At 45.2% G+C, this 18,959-nt stretch overlaps 1 protein-coding gene across 4 annotated transcripts in view; it reads right to left on the reverse strand.

Moving 5' to 3' along the window:
• Positions 1-18,959, reverse strand: part of gli3 (GLI family zinc finger 3) — a 92,187-nt gene that overhangs the window by 69,640 nt on the left and 3,588 nt on the right. For 3 of the 4 annotated variants that reach the window (XR_003748857.1, XM_028969774.1, XM_028969773.1), the window contains exon 2: positions 8,236-8,409. Coding sequence is in view for 3 of the 4 variants with exons in the window: in XM_028969774.1 (XP_028825607.1) it covers positions 8,236-8,368 (133 nt within the window). In the remaining variant the exon portion in view is untranslated. Of the gene's footprint in view, positions 1-2,372; positions 2,485-8,235; positions 8,410-18,959 lie in introns of those variants that run through there. The other variant, XM_028969775.1, reaches the window with a different exon arrangement.

Consider the following 18,959-nt stretch of genomic DNA (forward strand, 5'->3'; position numbering starts at 1 on the left):
GAAATCTTAGCTACCTTTTATTTTCCCAACCATAAAGGCCAAATTCTGCAGCAGGATGGTGCTCCATCACATACTTCCATCTCCACATCAAAGTTCCTCAAAGTGAAGAAGATCAAGATGCTCCAGGATTGGCCTGCCCAGTCACCAGACATGAACATCATTGAACATGTGTGGGGTAGGATGAAAGAGGAAGCATGGAAGACGAAACCAAAGAATATTGATAAACACTGGGAGGCATGCAAGACTGCTTTGTTTGCTATTCCTGATGACTTCATCAATAAATTGTATGAATTCTTGCCAAATCGCATGGATGCAGTCCTTCAAGCTTTTTGTATTTGCAGTAAATTTGTTCAATTTCTGTATAGTAGACCAAACTTTTGACTTGCCAAAATTTGACCTTTCTGTCTTGATTAAATAATACATTTTCTGTGAAATTAATTCATTTCAATGCATTAAACATCATTTGTTAGGGTTTTAGCTTTTCAAATGTCGTCTTACATTTGCAATCTAGACAAAAACATGGCACGATGGTTGATTGAGCCTTTTAATGAGAAGTTTTGAAAGAGGTGGCTGGATTATCTTATATTTCCAGTTATACATGTTAATTTATCTTAGGAAAAGTTGTGCATATGTGACTGTGTCGGATCTAGGCAAGATGTTCAACATGACAGCTGTTTTTCTACAGTATACCGTGGCAATCAGGATTCTGAACTGTGTGCCAAACTCCATTAAATAACATCATCCTCTGGATTCCAAGTGACATTTGAATACACTTCCCAAATCCATTCCAAACTCCAAACAACAGCAAAGCACATCCCTCTTCTAAACTGGCTAATCCAAGACAGGGCAACAGGGGAGCTGGAGCTGATCCCAGCAAGTCAGGAACAACCCGCAAACAGGGTGCCAGTCCGTCACGGGGTAAACACACACACTTAACACACTAACTGAGGCTCCAACCTCTCTTCTTTTGGACATTCTTTTAACATGTTCAAATCATTACCTTCCCCACTGAAAGGGTCATTGACCCAGTCAACCTCCCGCAGTGCACACGCTCACGGTTTGGTCAGCGAGAACAATGACTACAACACACCACCCTCTGGAGTGCCTTTAAACCTACAATCTTCAAAACTTTCTTCCAAGTGCCATAAAACTACCCTCAGGATACCAAACTGCACATTACAGGTTATAAAAAGCATTATAAATAAAACAAACTGCACAACTGCACAAAATCAAATCCATGTCAGATGTTTCTAGTTGGACAGGTTATTGCAGGCATTTAAAACAATTTTCTATTTCAATCTTTTAATTTCTACTGCCATTGTGACCTACCACAAGGAGAACCCCCAAGAGGAGGGTCACAAAACACCACTTTCAGTGTTTAATCAACCTCCCTTCATTTACTCCCTTTTTCTCTCATCTCATCTAGCCAGTGTCGGTGAAGAAAAGGGATCTCAAGGCCAGCTCCGGACGTACAATTCTGCCTGGCTGGCGGGGGGGCTGTGAAGGCCAGAGCTGCTCATTAGGACGGGTGCAGATTAGAGGAGCTGCCGGGTCAGACAGACAGAGCCAGGCCCTGTCTGAGGAGGAGGCAGCTGAGAGAGGTTGTGGGTGACGTGGTGGTTTCTACTCTACACTGTGATTGCTGAAGATAGATTAGGAAAGACCACCATGCCTTTCAAGGTGATGAAAGATGAGGGGGTACAGCAAGATTTCAAAGTTTGGAGTGTTTTTTTTAAGTCTGTTAGGCACACCTATTGTGTGATGGGGCCCAGCGTCTGACAGGAGTGAAAAAGTTGTGAAATATTGGCAGCAAGTGGTCAGAAGGTTAAAGAGCTCCTGATCACTGTCAAGTACATGAAATGAAAAGTAAAAGGTTTGTGGAAGGAAGTGGTTCCAGTGCAGCACTGTATTAACCAACACACAGCAATAAGCACTGAATAGCACAGTTAACAGGCAGATCACATTAAAACCGTTTTTTGTTATTGGAATCTGCATTGAGGTCTGTAAAAAATCCTGGCCATCCAAATGAACAATTAAAAAAAAAAAAGATTATAAATGAGCAAACCTGCTTTTTATCTGTGGAACTTACAATTATGATATAGTACTCACTGCCCTGAGTTATTACCCCATGTTATGCTGTTGTTTATGCTGTTGTCTTTTTTGAGATCACATTAATTTGGCTGTGTCCATTGCTGTACGTGGCTTAGATGACAGTAACGCTGTAATTGACTTGTGATCCTGACAATTCAGTAATATTTCCTGTGAGAAAGAAAAGAAGTATTCTCTGAAAATATTCTAGATGAAAGAAAACCTCAGAGGTTCATAAATCCAGGTGGCTAATCTCTCCCTCTTCCAGCATCCTCTAATCCCACCTTTCCAGTCATTCCTTTTTCCAAATCCTTCACTTATTCCACTGATCTTGTGCTGTAGCCTGTCTGCTCCTCTCTTCCTCATATGCCATGTATTTATGTCCTTCTCCGGTCCTCTCTCCTCCACCCAGACTCTCTCCCATTAACGACATACTCCTCCATGACCTCAGTTGTCACTCCAGCCAATGTAATCCTCCTCCCAGTCATTCCCAAGAGCTCCATCTATAAACCTCCCATAATCTTTAATCAACACATTAACCTCCCATTCATTTCACATTCCGCATGCTACTCTTGAGGCCTTTTAATGCCATGACAAAATACCGAAGACCAAAAAGTGGACCACATCCTGCACTTTAACTAAAAATATCCGATGGTTAATGAAAGTTTACGTTCTTCCTCTGCCCTTCAGCCTAGTGGAACTAAGACTCACAAACAAGGAAATAAATGTAAGAAAACATATAAATCACTGTAAAGTGACTCATCAAATGAAGCGTCCATATTAAAACCACAATCTAAATCTGTGTCTCACTTCAGTGGGAATCCGTTTGGGTTTTGCTTTAATCAACCAGGTGGCAGAACCAGGAGCCACAAGTTAGAAACTTGCTGGTGAATCACGCCTGAAGAATTGTTGCTGTCTCACTACACGGGCACTGAAACCACTGTTGGCACCTCTTGATTTGTGACTGCATCATCCTCTCCGCCACTTTTTTTTTTGTTCTTTTGCATCTCTGCCGTGGTCCTTTCTTTGTTTTCTTTTTCCGACTCTGTTCTGATGTTTCAAACACAAAATCATTAACTTGGTGACCCAGCGTCTTTCGTCCTCTTTGCCTCTCTACCAAATGTTCCCTCCCTCTCCCCCTCCCTCACAGCCCCACCTCCCTCTCACTCTCCTTCTCTCAGTGGAGCTGAATGGAATCCAGACAGAAACAAAGGTCTCATTGATGAGGCAGCAGACGTAACGTGGACCGCCTCTGGCCCTCGCACGGCAGCCCAAATGAAGTCATGAGGTCTCCAAATTGTTAATAAGGAGAGAGGCCCATGCGTGAGTGTACACTGTGTGTGCATGTGTGTGTGTGTGTGTGCGCGTGCGAGAGAATGTGTACACACTTTATCCTTCAAGGAAACAAAGCAAGAAAGAAAGAAAAAAAGAGAAAGACAAGAAAATTTGCTCCAACAGCCAAAAACAATAAATGGAATAGGACACCGGGCCGCGTCTCCAGGACGACCCTTCTCATTGACTTGTTGGTCAAAACTGACAATGATCCGCAGCAAACTAGTGAGAGGTCTGCCAAAGTTCAGTCATCCTGCCCTCACCATGTTGTCACATGTGGTTGAAGCCGAATCCCCAGAGGACGCTCAGCACAGGCCCCGCCTCCATCACACATCTGAGTTCAATTCACCGAAGCAGCTCTTCCTTCGGCTAATCGATCCTCACACGTTCCGCACCAGGCTTCGCACTTACATAGTCGCCATCCAGATCTGATAAAGACGACAATCAGATCAACTCACACTCACCCCACAGTGTAAACGGAGCAATGTGCCAAACTTGACCAGGAGAAATCCAAAATGGTTAGCCTTTTCGCACCCCTGACCTGAACTGTCTTCCAGACAGAAAGAAACAGAGTAGACAGACGTTTGCGGGTACAATCCCACAATACTCGAATACCAGGTCCTATATTCACCTCCACACAAACTCCTCACCCTGTCAACCGCCGGGAGGAGTAGTAGAAAGTGAGTGAGAGACGGCAAGAACTGTGGGGGAAACAGAGACCTCCTTTCACTCCTCTGTTTCTAATCAACCTAAAATCAGGGCCACGCCAGACGGCCTTTGATCCTGACTCCTCTTTCACACGGCAAACGGCAGGGAGAGAGATGAGAGATGAGGAGAAGAGGGGAAATGAGAGGAAAAGGAGAAGACGTGGGGGTGCAAGTTTATCTGGACAACTCCGAACGGTCAGGGAAGAGCAGGATTTTCAGCTGTATTCCTTCTGAAACAGACGAGGAGTGCTTCCGGGACTTACGATTGAAGCACAGCTTTCCCGTGACCTCAGACACAGGAACCAGAAGAGAGTCTCCAAAAACAGGAGGCATTACCTCTGCCTCCTGTCTTTGCAGGGCCTGCTTGCACTGAGAGGAAAAATGCACAAGGAGTATTTCAGAGGTGAAGGGCACCTGGTCCTCAGCTTGGCCTGGGGGGGGCTCACAAGCTCATACACACAAACACACAGAACGCACCGACAATCATGCAAACACACACACATTATCACACTCTCTGCCCCAGCAGGGTTGGGATTATCTAGCGTCTCGGCCATCGGCAGAGCCGCCGCGATACCTTGACTCCCCCACTGCTGCAGGAAATTACCTTCAGCAGAGAGAGTCCTGAGGAGGGCTGGAAGCGCTCACACACACACTCAAGTGCACACACTGACATTCACTCATGACACAAATTCATTCTGAATCACACAGAAATGCAACCAACTATGTGGAGGCTAGTATGTATGTGCATCTAAACTCAAACATTGTGTGTAGATGTAGTGGTGGCCCAGCGTTTCAAGTGAAAGTGAAGTGATTGTCGTTGTGATATGCAGCACATGGTGCTTTTAACCCATCATCCTTAGTGATGTGATTTTGTTGTGTCACAGTGTGCTGTGCTTCACTTAATGCCTATGATGCAGTAAATGAAATCATAGTTGCCAACACATACACCAATGTAAGAACATTTCAGAAAGCACTGAAGGAAAGAGATGTGTATGTTTGTGTATGTGTGTGTGAGTGGACAGCGAGAGTCAGACAGAGAAGTCTTTGAGTGATTGAGGCTCACCTCTCCCCTGTAGGGTTAGAGGTCAGGGTGTCTGATGACTTCTGTGACCTCCCCCACACACTCCACTGTTACCTCCTACTACCTACTGCTATACACACACACACACACACACACACACACAATACCATAATCAGTCAAGCATACTCACAAATATATACCAGATGCATTCTAAGTAACTTAAAATATCTTCAATGCAAATTTGTTTTTATGGAGCAAATATCACGGGTGAGAGAAAGTTTTGCATGTGAAGCAGAAAGACCTGCTGTCGCGTGGGTCTGTCTGGCTGGTGGGGGCAGCAGGATGGAGCGGAGCAGTTGATCGCGTGCGCAGTCAGATGATCAATGCTTTCATTTATAAGACTGATCACTGTGCTGATCACTGGTTGTCACGGCGCTGAGGGATGAGCCACCGACAGCGCCCAGCCTGGCTCCTGTACCCCTCTCACAGCACGCCATCCATTCTCTCCATTCAATATTTCCCCAAAAGAGCGTCAGCGCCTACATAGAAAAGGGGAGGGGGGTCTCGCTAACAGAACGGGTGGCGGTGTAGGTTATGAGGGAGGGGGGTGGGCTGAAGGTTATAGAGAAGGAGGGGAAGAATAGAGGGGAAAAAAAGGAGAGAAGGAAAGGGGGGGGGGGGGGGGGGTTGGAGGAAGAAAACTGAAAATCCATTTTGAAGCCCATTTTCAATTAGGGTCCACAAGCTGTTATCACAGGTGTTGCAGAATGGGGCGGGCGGAGGAAGTGGCTGCTATCCGTTTCTGAAATGGAACCTTATCTGGCCGCCACAAAGATGGGCCGGGACAGCGTATCTGTAAATGACTTTCTGAGCTGCGCGGCTAACGGGGGAACTTCATTTCTGTCAGATGACATTCCCCCTCGATTCCGCGCCTGATCATTTAAATGCCCACCTTAAAAAAAAAAAAAAAAAAAATCTTTATTCCTTCCCCTCTGTTGGCTCCATCTCTTTCGTAAGTATATTTATTAAACACCATTGACTTTTTTCACCATGATAGTTCTCCATTTGATTTCCACTTTGTCACTGTCCCTTCAAAACTTCAAGCAATAAAACAAAAAGAGAAAGAATTAGAGCAAGGGAAGAAAGGAAAGACAGAACTTCTCTCTCTCTCTCTAGCAAGCTGCAAAGATCACACCCTGCGACGCTGTGGCACGCATTCCTTCACAATTTTCCAGAAGTCTCTTTCCTCTTTCTCCTTTCACTCATGCTTTCTTACTGCGCTCCTCTTGTCCCATCTTTCTGTCCTTTTCCCGCTCTCTTTTCTCTTCTTCTCCCCCTCTCTCTCTTTCTCAATGGAAGGTCCTTTTTCTTCCCCCTTCCTTCACGTTTTTTCCCTCTCTTTTTTTATTGGCAAATTATCCCATGACGACAGGATTTATTCAGGCAAAGAGCACGGACATCTTTTTTTGGGGCCTTGGAAAGCAACAAAAGAATCAGGGGACTTTGTGGTCCACCTGCCTGGCAAATGATGAGGGCAAGGGGGGGAGGGCACCCCCATGCCCCACCGAAAGGGAACCAATCAGACCATTGTTGCGGCTCTGTCGGCCCTTTTGAGCTGTCGGGCCAGGGGAGCGGGTGCACCGATGAATGCAACACGGGGTGAAGCCACCATGTGGGAACGCTCCTTACAGGAGTAATCACAAAGCAGAGCTGCATCCTGTTACTTACTCATACAGAGAGAGAGAGAGAGAGAGAGGGAGGAAAGCGGGAAAATGAGAGAACTTGACTTACCAAGGAATGGCTCAAGAAAGGTTTGAGGAAAACCCCAACAAGTTTGAAGTGTTAATTTATGCATAATGCATAATATTATGGATGATTGTGTTATTAATCGGCACCAAATAGATACATTTTATTATAGTGGTTATTGAACACAGGGAAATTAAATCCACAAACCTCCTGAACTGCATGGAAAGTCATGTGTCAGTACAGTATCCGCCCCCTTCAGGGGGACCCCATCCATTCAGCAGGGGCCAAGGAGGTGGGACACCATCTCGACCCGCCCAGCTGCTTACAATTACCTTCTGTTAGCCAAGGAGGCATGCGGCAGAGGCTAAAGGGGTTAGGACTGAGGCAGGGGTTGGGTTGCACCTGATAATGGGTTCGGAGCCCTGGGGGATGTTGGGGAAACGTGAGCTCACTGGAGACACACCCCGAACTGGCACTGGATCCTCAATCCAAATGTTCTCCTTTCTGAAGTTTTTTAGTTGGTAACACAAGCAAGTGTGTGTCTCAGGTGAATGTGTGTGTGTGTGTGTGTGTGTTTGTGATGATTACAGGGCCCAGGTTTCCAAAACAAACCATGTGTCTCCGCTTGGTGTAATTACCAACGCATTACAGAGAAAAATCCGCAATCACAAAGCCAAATTACATCCATGCTTTTTCAGCCCGATAAAAAAAACTCTCCCCCCACCCCCTCTAATTAATGAAATGGCGTCGGCCATCTGGGAATGAGTTGTGTGGCAAAAGTGTTCCCATGATGCATCATGAGGATGCACTCTTAGCCGGCACACACACAGCAGCTCTCTGTGACTTCCTGCCCGAGCAAGGGGATTACACTGTAAATACCACGGGCCAGACAAGTCGTTAAACCCCCCTGCAGGGCTGCCTGAAGTGTCCCCCCACTGTCATCCCCAAACATCGAAGTCTGACATTCCACAGACCCGCACTGCCTGTCTGCAGCGGCCCCGGGGCCGGTCCAGCAGAGTGGCTCATGGTCAAACCCTCTTCCTCTGTTTGTTTGTACTAACCGCAGGCAGACGTGGTTTTTGAAATGTAAACTCGACGCTACTTTAATTCTTTATTTCTGCAGCTGCGCCGTCCTTTTTGTGACTCGCTTGGATCTGATCGTCTTAGTTTGTCTGCTTCTGAGCGAGGTTTCTCTGATTGAGGGCATTTTTAACGTCAGTCAGCTTGTCACATGGAAATGAGTTAATTGAACCTGATAAAACAATCTGTGTGAAGAAGTCTAGGGGGCGGGGCTGACAGGACAAGACAAGGCGTGGCAGGGTATGGAGTTGATCTGTTTACCGTTAGAGGTGGTACTGGAGGCCACGGCTTTCTCGCTGATGTCACTGCGGCCGGAGGAGCCCTTGGTCACCACGATGGTCTCCACCCTCTTCTTCTTCTCAGCTGCAGAATTGGCCTGGGACTGGGTTTCCATGGCAACTGCGCATTCCTCAGCACCTCATCAAATCGCGACACCTGAGGAAGGATACTGGCATGGTGAGATTTTAGGACTTCAAAAGTTATATACATGTCCACTTTCCTGGATTTGTTGTCCTAGGAATAAGCCATTTCAGGACTCTTTACTTTTCTGTGCTCGGAGCATCTCTCCTACACAAGTCTAGAACTGGTGGTTCTTTCTGTTTGCTCAACATATTTTTCGGGGAGGATCACCGCAGTAAATAAAGTTAAGTATTTCAAAGCAAAGTCTGCAGTAAGGTATGGGCCAAAGTTGCCTCAGAAACAATGCTTCAGAAACAACTCTGAAAGCCTTGCAGGGATTCAACACAAAAAGAAAAGCTCACACTCCTCAAACGAAGAGCTGTTTGAAGGCCCTTTGGGAACAGCCGGGTGCTGAGGCCATTTTCTCCCCCCCCTTTCCAGTAAATGCTTCTTTACTGCTGGAGTTGTTTTTTTTCTGCTCAGTTTCTGCGCTCGTCCCACTGAGTTCTGGTGCAAGAGTTCAGAGACCTGCAATGGTCCAGGACTCGTCAAGGCAACGGCGTAATGACAGAGCAGCAAAACGGCCTGAATCCCACTTCTCCGAATCGCTCAATTACATCCCGACCGTGCCATAATTCTGTTCTAATTACTGGAAATATTTAGTCTGCACAACTTTTGGGATCATGAGAGAGGTCTCATTACCTAACAAAGTTTTTCATTGTGCTCATGCTCTCTGGCGATAGAAGGCTCCTCCAGGAGAGCCAATGTGGGCGGCGAAAGTGCCTCAGACAATCTCTATTTGTTTGGATTATTGTGCTTTTTTAAGCCGCCATTTAAAAATAAACCGATTTTGTCACCCCCTTCAACTTCTGAAAAAACATCTACAAACACTGCTGGTTTACAGAGAGAGAAAAAAAGAAAAATGAGCAATTACAGCCCTCCGACCAATCAAAACCGAATTAAACAAGAGCTCTTCCTCTAATTGCACCCATATGAATACACAGGCCCCCGTCAATCCAAAGCCGAGCTCATTGCTTTCCGTTCTCGAAGCAGATTTCAACTAAAAACTTATTTAGCTGTCTGAAAAGACCATTAGGAAGCTTCTGAACCTTTATTCCAGGAGAAAAAACATTCTGATAAACTTTTGCCACAAACTGAGCTGGGTCCTGTGTGGAAAGCTGAGCATGGAGCCCGGCCGCTTGAATCGAAAAAAGAATAGAAACTCTTGGTGGCCTGTGTGTGAAAAGGAGAAAAAAAGATCAGAAGAAACGGCCCCAAAGTTTTTTTTTCTAGCCGATGCAACGTGCTGACTGGGACCTGGCGAGGCAGGCAAGGGGAGATCTGGGGGGGGGGGCTCTTCTGCGATCATTATCTACAGACCCCTGACCTCTGGATGTAACATGCACGTGTGCGCCCCGGCAAATGTGTGTTTAGTGTTGACTCCATGTGAATCGGAGTGCGGAGGTGTGTGTGCGAGTCCACACATCTCTTGCTTTCCTTGTGACTCCCCCCCTGGGTGAGCCAGAGAGAAAGAAAAGAAAGGAGAGCTTGCTGGGGCAAGCTGAGAGCAGCAAGTAATGAAGGGAAGAGGACAAAGGCAGAAGGAAAGAGAGTGGGGGCATAAACATTCCTATCTGTTTAATTGTGTCTTTCCATCCAAAATGATTAAAATCTTTTCTTTCAACCCCGTAACACACCAGCGCTGCGAGTTGTGCTGAGTCTTGCTGCTCCTGTGAACTCGCCCTCAAAACAGACGAGTAAGTGAACACAGCGTGCCAGCAAAACTGTGTTCGGCGACGAGTTGAATTTTACTTTACACAAGTTCCACCTCTAAATGACGCCTATAGATGGTAAAGGCTGAACGCGTTGGTGTTAGTCACAAGGGAACAATGCACAGAAATAGTTTACAAAGCTCGCGTGTTTCCCTTGTTGCGAGATGAATGCAAATTTCCGTCGGAAAATGTTCACTCCCAGCAATGACAGTGTCCCACACCCAATTAGCAAGGGGAGAATGAGGCTTCTTCTTATTTGTATTTCTCTATAATCCCCCCTCACAAAAAGAGACGTGATTAACCAGGTTTAAAATACCACAATTCACAGTGTTCCCAAGGGAGAAGAATATTCGTATTTTAAGCACATTAAGCAAATCAATTTAACATAAATTATACACTTCTGGTGACAATAGCTCGGAGTAGAAAGTCATCCGCAAATGGCACATCAAAGTCAAAAACTGCAGCAAACTTTAGACTTGTCAAAATGCAGGATGAGGAATGATTTTCTATTACTTTCTTATGTGCTGCTAACGCACTAGTTAAGAACGTACATACATAATATAATGTCATTTACAGCCATAATGCTTTCGTAATATAGGTGAATTCCTAATATATAGAGCTGAATGAGCTCTATAAATAATCTACATTTTGTTTTGAGTGCATATTTACATGTGCACTCAAAGAATTTGAGTGGCTGGGTATGAACTAATTTTGAGTTGTGCATGTCCGTGCCACCACCTCTACCTTTATTCCGGCTTCACACGCATGCTACAGTCAACAAACGGCCTCTATCTGAAACTTAGTGTCTACGCAGGAAACGACCGAGAGCTTTCTGGCTCTGTGGGAATACGAGGCTGCAATGGACCAATCGCATGTTCAGCAATGCACGGTATTGTAGTTTAGACTTCACATTTACATTTACAGCATTTATCAGATGCCCTTATCCAGAGCGACTTAATATTACTAGTTACAGGGACAGTCCCCCCCTTGGAGCAACTAGGGTTAAGTGTCTTGCTCAGGGACACAATGGAAGTAAGTAAGTCTGGTTCATAGGCAAGTGTGTTACCCACTAGGCTACTACCACCCACTTCACCTTACACGTGAGGCTGTTACAAGCTGGTGCTTCAAAGTGAAATTCCTCAACCCAATCTACACACACATATTGACATTTAATGTCTCGTTTCAATTAAGATGCATGTTTTTGTAAATGTCTTTGCACACGCAGGCCTGGATGGGCCCTGTACGACAACTTCCTGAGCTTTTTGTTCCAGCTGCTTTGAAGAAGTCCCCTGTGTTCATTTCCACCAGCAGCCAGACGAGAAAAAAATGCAAAAAGAAAACCGGTGCTTGTTTCAGTAAAGTGACACAAATGCACATCCAATCTAAAGGAGCTGGGGGGTTGGCGTGTGTTCTATAAGGGTTGGGGGAGGTTTCAAGGACAAACGTTGCTGCGATTGTGTCCCAGTACAGAGTGTCAGTGGTGGCTCTAATAAGATTATCCTCACATCACATTGCGCTCCACTCCACGTCCCCCAATCCTCCCCCTTTAAGACGTTAGGCTACATCTTACCCTTCCATAGCAACAAATGCCTCACGATGTAATCTTGACACTTACACGTTTTGTCTTTTGCGCTGGGCTAGCCAGTAGCTAAGGGCACAATGCAAGTCTCCAGATCCAGTACTTATGAGCTTGTTTTTTTCTTTATTAAATAAATGATTGTGGTCAATATATGGAGTGGAGAGAGAGCCCCAAAAACCAAAGACAAAGGGGAAAAAACACACTGGTTGGCTCTTTCCCCATTTACAGGCCTTATGTATCTAGAAGTGAGTGAACGTCCAGGGGGTGACGGAGACTACCACTCTCCTGACCCATGCGTATTATCCAACACAAAGTGCTAATTCAACACAACATATGCAATCCGACTCTACAGAGAACTCTACATTCCATCTTTTCATCTCATACTTTACTTCAGAGCAGAATAAAAACCCCCATAGACGCCCACCGAAGGCAGCTTCCAAAGTGTGAATGGCAAGAAGCATTAACGAATCAACAGAGACTCATACACACAACGCCTACGGGATGACAGACACACAAAGATGCGGCTACTTCTCTGTCTCTTCCCATTTCTACAATAAGCAATGAAATAATCTGCAAACCTTTGCGGTACTTTGCGCATTGCTTATGGCACAAAGTCTGTTGTTCTAACAGAATTCTATAACACTTCAGGCCCTTATCAATAATTCAGGGTTCGTGAGGAAAAGAAAAGAGAAGTTGGTTCAAATTGACGTGACTGCACTGGTTCAAATTTTTTTTGTCTTCAGTCTCAACAAACCATTTGGCCCTGAGCTACGTCCAAAGTATACAGACTGGGGTGTAGACTGTGGAGAATGTAGTATGTAGAGTTTAATAATCATCTGATTCACAGGTACAGGAAGGATGGTGGTTTGAAGATTTCTTGAGATCTTTCAGGTTTGAAATATGTATCAGCGCTCACCTTTACTTCAGACACATGTATGTGTTTGTGTGTGTGCACTTCGTAGTGCATTGGCCATTAGAGTGTGTGTGTGTGTGTGTGTGTGTGTGACTACCTCAAAAAGTGCCTCCAGTTGCTGCACATCTGTTGCAGAGATACAGATAGTGCACATCTGTGAGTGTGCGTGAGTGTGTATTTGTGACACTGTGTGAGCGATTGAGAAAGCAAGTGTGTGGGAGAGAGAAAACGTGTTCATGAGCGGAGTGTGTGTCTGTGCACGCATACAAGAAGCATCACTATGAAAAGGCACCCCAGGGAGCGGATGAGTGGAAGCAGAGAAATTCCTTTGCTGATGAAAAAGTCAGTCTCACGCAAACACACATTCTCTGTCTCACACACACACAAAGATCACCAGAGACTGAGATGAAGCAGTGTGTGTGTCTGTGTGCTGCCCATTCCCGCAGGACCATCAGAACCCTTCCCCCATCCTGTCACATCTCACAACTTTCTCAACAGGTTCTACTTCCACAAGAGATCTGACCCAACACACACACACACATTTAAACACTACAGCTGTGAGACTCTGTCCTTACATCCCTGCCCACACATCAGGCACATATAGGCTATAGTAGTAGCCTCGTGGGTAACACACTCGCCTGTGAACCAAAAGACTTACTACCCCACTTACTACCATCGGGTCCCTGAGCAAGACACGAGAACTGTCCTTGTCACTATTTGTTGTAATTTGCTCTGGATACAGGCATCTAATAAATGCAGTAAATGTAAGTAGTAACCTAGTGGGTAACACACTCGCCTATGAACCAGAAGACCCAGGTTCAAATCCCGTTTACTACCATTGTGTCCCTGAGCAATACACTTAACCCTAAGTTGCTCCACTACTGATTGTAAGTCGCTCTGGATAAGGGCGTCTGATAAATGCTGTAAATGTAAATGTAGTGTAGAAAACCTCAAAAACCAGACATAGACATCTGTTCTCATAAGAAAGGAATAAAGAAAGAGAAGGGGAAGGAGAGGTGGGAGGCCAGAGGAACGTGATTAACCCAAACGAGAAAAAAGCACAGCAGCCAATCAGACAGGCAAAGCAGGGCGCCGTGTGACTCCAGTGCATCTGCGAGAGATAACTCCCCTCAGACGTGGCGTGATTCATCACTGCACCCCTCCTCAAGAAGTCATAATGTTTACTTATGGACGGGGGATGGCCCGGCGGCACTCTTTATTGGCTCTGATTAATTCTTGTTTGGGCCCTCGCAGGCCCAGTCATTTAAACCTTATTTAGCAGGAGGGGGGATTGTGAGGGGGATGTTAAATGAGATGAAGTCGTCCCGGTGCAACACTCTTGCCATGAACAAGAGAAAAAAATTAACAATTGAGAGAACACAGGGAAGAGATGGAATCAGATTTGAGGATTTATGGTCGTTGGTAAAGCAAATAAAAAAAAATTAAGAGCTGATCCCGATTCAGGATGCTCAATTCATTAAGTTCATCATGCTTGAAAAGGGTGGCTTCTCTTTTTGGGTGGTACCTAAAGCCTGGTTCAGACAACGTTACCTTAAACCAGAGGTCACCCACCAAAATCTCATATTGGAGCCAATTGGAACAACAGAAAGAGGGACCTCACAGAGACAGCAAGAAGATATGCTGGACAAACGATGGAGACCCAAATGAGCAGTAAGGACTGAAAAATCATACATTAGTCATATAGTTTGGTCATATAGTAAAGGTTTGATTATATAGTAAGACCGCTTCATTGGAAAGTTGTGTACAATGATCCAAAGGTTGTTTACTCTAACAATCATCCATTCATATATTACCCGTCGTAATATATACATTACGACGGGTAATCAACCAAGTCTTGTTGTTTACACTTTATCTGCATGTGTCAATAATGCTGCATTCTACTAATAACTTCTTCTTAAAGTGACTTCTCTGAATGTTTGGCCATCACAGTTCACAGCAGACACTATTCTCTGTCGCTTGCACTAATGCAGGATTGACTAGGGACTATGAGGATCAAACTCAAATGTGCACACACACACACACACACACACACAAAAAGAAAATCCCCAGGTGACGGAGACTCGCTTCATCTCAACACCAGACCCTCCTGAACCTCCCACCCGCTGAGCACTCGCATCACCTCACCATACCTGAGCCCCAGACACACATTTTACACAACCTGAATGAGCATTGAAATGAAACTGAAAAACGTTGCGATATCTGAGGTCCTTTTGAAATCAGAAACAATTGCCACCTCCACTAAATGGCAAAAATCATTTTGAGGCATCATTACACGCGCGCGCACACACCACAAGATGTACAGACAGGCCGACAAGGCCAAGCATCTGGTCCCTTCTCCCCAACTGCCATCAATCCACGGCACTCAAACAAACACACCAACTAACAAACTCATGTTCGGTTAGCCCTGATTTTGCCGGTGTGGCTTTCCTGAGTGCCGTAGGAATGTGAAGAGTGGTTAATGGCAACGAGGGCCAGAGGGGGGGCGCAGGGTTAATTGGGAAGCGTACAGAGCAGCTGGCTCCACCGCCGAGGCTGAATCCCGGATAATAAGTTCAGCCAGAGCGAGGCAGCAAAAGATGAATCGGATCAGAGGAACGGCGCGTGGTAATCATCTCTCTGTCTCCCTCTTTCTGACAGGCCTAGACAGACTGGCTCCCAGCTACGCAATCTGGTACCTATCACACACACGCTGGCTCGCACATACATCAGCACACTGCTCATAAAGTGATGGCGCATTCGCGCATTGGCACCTGATGAACTTGTAACGCAATCACCGCCAAACGCACGCGCCCGTCCGCAAATCAAATCACATGAAAAGCACCTGCTAACCGACACATACTTAACACACAGACATAATTACTTTTTCCTGCCGGAGCGGCGAGGTGCAGACAGGCGGCTGATTAATGCATGGTTAGTGTATGTAAATGCGGCGGGTGGCTCCGCTGCTAATGACATTACATGGCTTATTAACCAGGGTGAGCTGGTTTGCATTGATCGGCGGCCCAGAGGGACAGGTGGACCTACAGCCTGGGACAGTGTTCTAATCATCTGCCCACAGCAGCCAATAGAAACAATATTAACATATGCCACTTAATACGGTCCATACACCCACGAATGAGTTGGGTAGGGTTGCTTTCTGCACGAGGGCTTCGCTACAGTCACTTCACTTTCACTTCAGTGGTATAGCAACCTGTTGAGGGTGTAAGTTGTTTTTCAACATTTTATACATCTTCGTGTAATAGGTGCATCTAAAGTATGAAGAAAACATTATTGCTGAACATCCACACCATCATCATTTACAATTTGCTTAATATTCTTGCATAATCAATGTTATGCAAAACATATATTTAATTGCGCAACATTTACATGAATATACAGTACCAGTCAGAAGTTTGGATGACCTATGATGTGGTGTTATTTTAAAGTCCTGTATCTTCAGTTTTGATCTATAATGTAAAATCCATAAATGAGTAGGTGCGTCCCAACATTTGACTGGTCCAATCAGTGTTTTTATATCTGTCAGCATTTTTATTTAATATTTCTCAGTACTTCACCTGTGATCATTCAGATCATTAATTGGTCAGTGCCCAGGGAGGAACTTAAAGACCTCGATGAATAAGTTTCCTTGTACCTGCGTGACCCAGCTTCCTTCACCTGCTTCAGCGTGACAGATCATAAAGATTTTGCCTTAATAGAAAAAGCGTAATGCCACCACAGGAAATCTGGGGATCGGTTATGATAAAGGGGCAATATTAGAACACTTGCTAAAAAAAATTAAATAAAACGTCTCATGATCAGTGCTCGCCAGGGAGTTCTCACGGTGGAAATGGATGCAGTGGATGTATAAGACCTAACAATAAGGGACAAGGACTTATGCTGCCACACAATAGCCACAGATTATAAATAATTCTGAAAGCTAAGGAATCCACTTTGTAGTCACTCTTGACGCCCCACCTCACCAAACAAACCCAAATCACACACACACACACACACACATATCTGACAAACGTCTAGGCTACTCTCTTTGCCCTGTAAACGTACAGGAGAATCTATCCCTGGTTTATAACAGGTGTCCTCTAGAGCAGGATTCATTTTACCTACACTCCACACACACCTCCTGCTAACAACACTAACCACAGGACACACACACCGAGTAAATTCACTCCACTGTGTTCTGGTCCGGTACCACGGATTGCAAGTATAGGTTCTGTTAAGCTTTTTGATGACCATGGGAACACTATGCTTGAGTTTAGGTTCTATGCCTTGATAAGGATCTCAATTCAACATATAAATAAGCTCATAATTTTGTCTCAATAACACGCCTTCACAATAATGATAGAATTTTAAAATGAAATGCCCTGCTGTCACTGTTATTTGCAGTTGACTTTAAAGATATGTGCAAAAGAGTCACAAGAAACCACTGATTCCATTTGACTCTGAAGAGTGAGAAATGACCGTGAGAGCGCCAAGGTGACATCTCGATCTCTTTCTCTCATTTCACTTTCTAATCTGACTATTCTCACACACAGACACACACTTTCTCACTAGTCTCTACTTCACCTCTCTTCTAATCTCTGTCTAATTCTCTAATTCCACTAATAATGTCTCTGTCGCTCTGTCTTAGCCTGCTTATCATGCTCATTCTCTTTCTCTCCTCTTTCTCGCTTTTTGCTCTAATGTCGATCGTCTTTATTTCTTCTCCGCACAGATGTTGGGTCAGGCAAAGTAGAGTAGGATCTGAAGAAGACTACACACAGAAGACGAGACACTACACACAAGGGGGCTACAGCAGTTCGGCCCCCAGGCTGTCTCACGCTGAGGTGACTAATGTCCTGCCTTCAGTCAGACAATGAGGGGGAGAGAGAGAGAGAGAGAGAGAGAGACTCCAGCATCTTTGACAAATGGACTCTTTCCCACTGTCCCATGCTGCAGAAATACACTCTCACCATACTCAGAGGAGAGACTGCGACCTGAGAGGCCATCTGTGTGTCTGTGTGTGTGTGTGTGTGTGTGTAAGACAGAGAGAAAATAATGAATTTTTCGGAGGAGACCTTCATGAATAAGACATACTGAATAAGATGTATTTCCAAACTGAGTCAAGTCCTCTTAATAAACCCACCCGTCACGGGCAAGGTGGAGTAGCCTGGCCGCCATACACCTTCTCTCCTCCAGGAGCTGAGTGTATTCCTGCTGGAGATTATCAGCAGAAGGTACGAGTACCATGGCCACACCGCCCGAGCAACTCCACCCTCCATCTCCTTCAAGGAACTACTCTGCAACTTTGCAACCCCCCCCCCCCCTCCATCTCTTCATTGCACACAGCCCTGTAAGGAGGAACTAGGCTTTATCTCAAGAGCAAAGGCAGGGGGTACAGCCCCCCCTTCCTTCAATCACCCTTACAACCCCCCTTCCCCAAACCCCTTCCCCAGCCCCTACCTCCCGTTCCCCTTACTCCCTGCGGAGTATTGTTAAAACAAAGCCCCCCACCTCTCTGCTCTCTCTCCTCTCTCTCCCCGTCTGGGCCCTTAAACCAGCACGCTTTGCATGAGAAAAAACGATTAGTCTTAAACTGCCCTGCTGGCAGGAGCAGGGGCCTTTAGGTACAGCAGAGATTTGCCTGGACAGTAGACCCCCCCCTTTTTTTTGTAGTTAAATTGAGGCATTATTTGTCTTAGGGGGTAAACAGGGGCCGTAAAAAAGCCTCATCAATTTTAAGGGGCATTTGAGGGGGCCGTAGCCCCCTCTTTGAGGAAAAAAAAAAAAGAGAGAATTCAGGGGAGGAGAGAATTCAGGTCTTAGTTGAAACAATTTGCACAAGCGAGGCAGGAACTTCATTCAGAAGTTCATTTTGGGGGCTTTAAAAAAAAAAAAAAAAAAAAAAACGACCTGAGCCGAGCAGCTCAGCGGCGAACTGTTGTCTGGATTCATTCATCGCGTTGTATAAATAACAGCAGACACCAAGTGAGCCTGACCTTCAGCATACCGAGCGTGCAGAAATGTCCCTCTTTTTAATTCATTTAATATTCGTGTAGCATGATCATTCAAAAGATCGTTTCAACAATATTTACAAATATTGAATGTGTCATTTTCACTAATCTAAACATTTAAGTGAAATGTTGCCAGTTTGCCGAAAAATGCCTTTTTAAAAAAGATTATGACTTAAAAGAAACGTTTGTGAAGTCAGGTTGAGAAAACTCTTGTAACATAGTGCTACACCTTTATAACACATACGTTACATGCATGAAATCGAGCAGTGTGTGCGTGTGTGTGTGCGTGCGTGAGCGATACAAGTTGGTTTCAG

This window comes from Denticeps clupeoides, chromosome 2, assembly GCF_900700375.1.
Source record: "Denticeps clupeoides chromosome 2, fDenClu1.1, whole genome shotgun sequence".
In the NCBI taxonomy this organism is placed as follows: domain Eukaryota; kingdom Metazoa; phylum Chordata; class Actinopteri; order Clupeiformes; family Denticipitidae; genus Denticeps; species Denticeps clupeoides.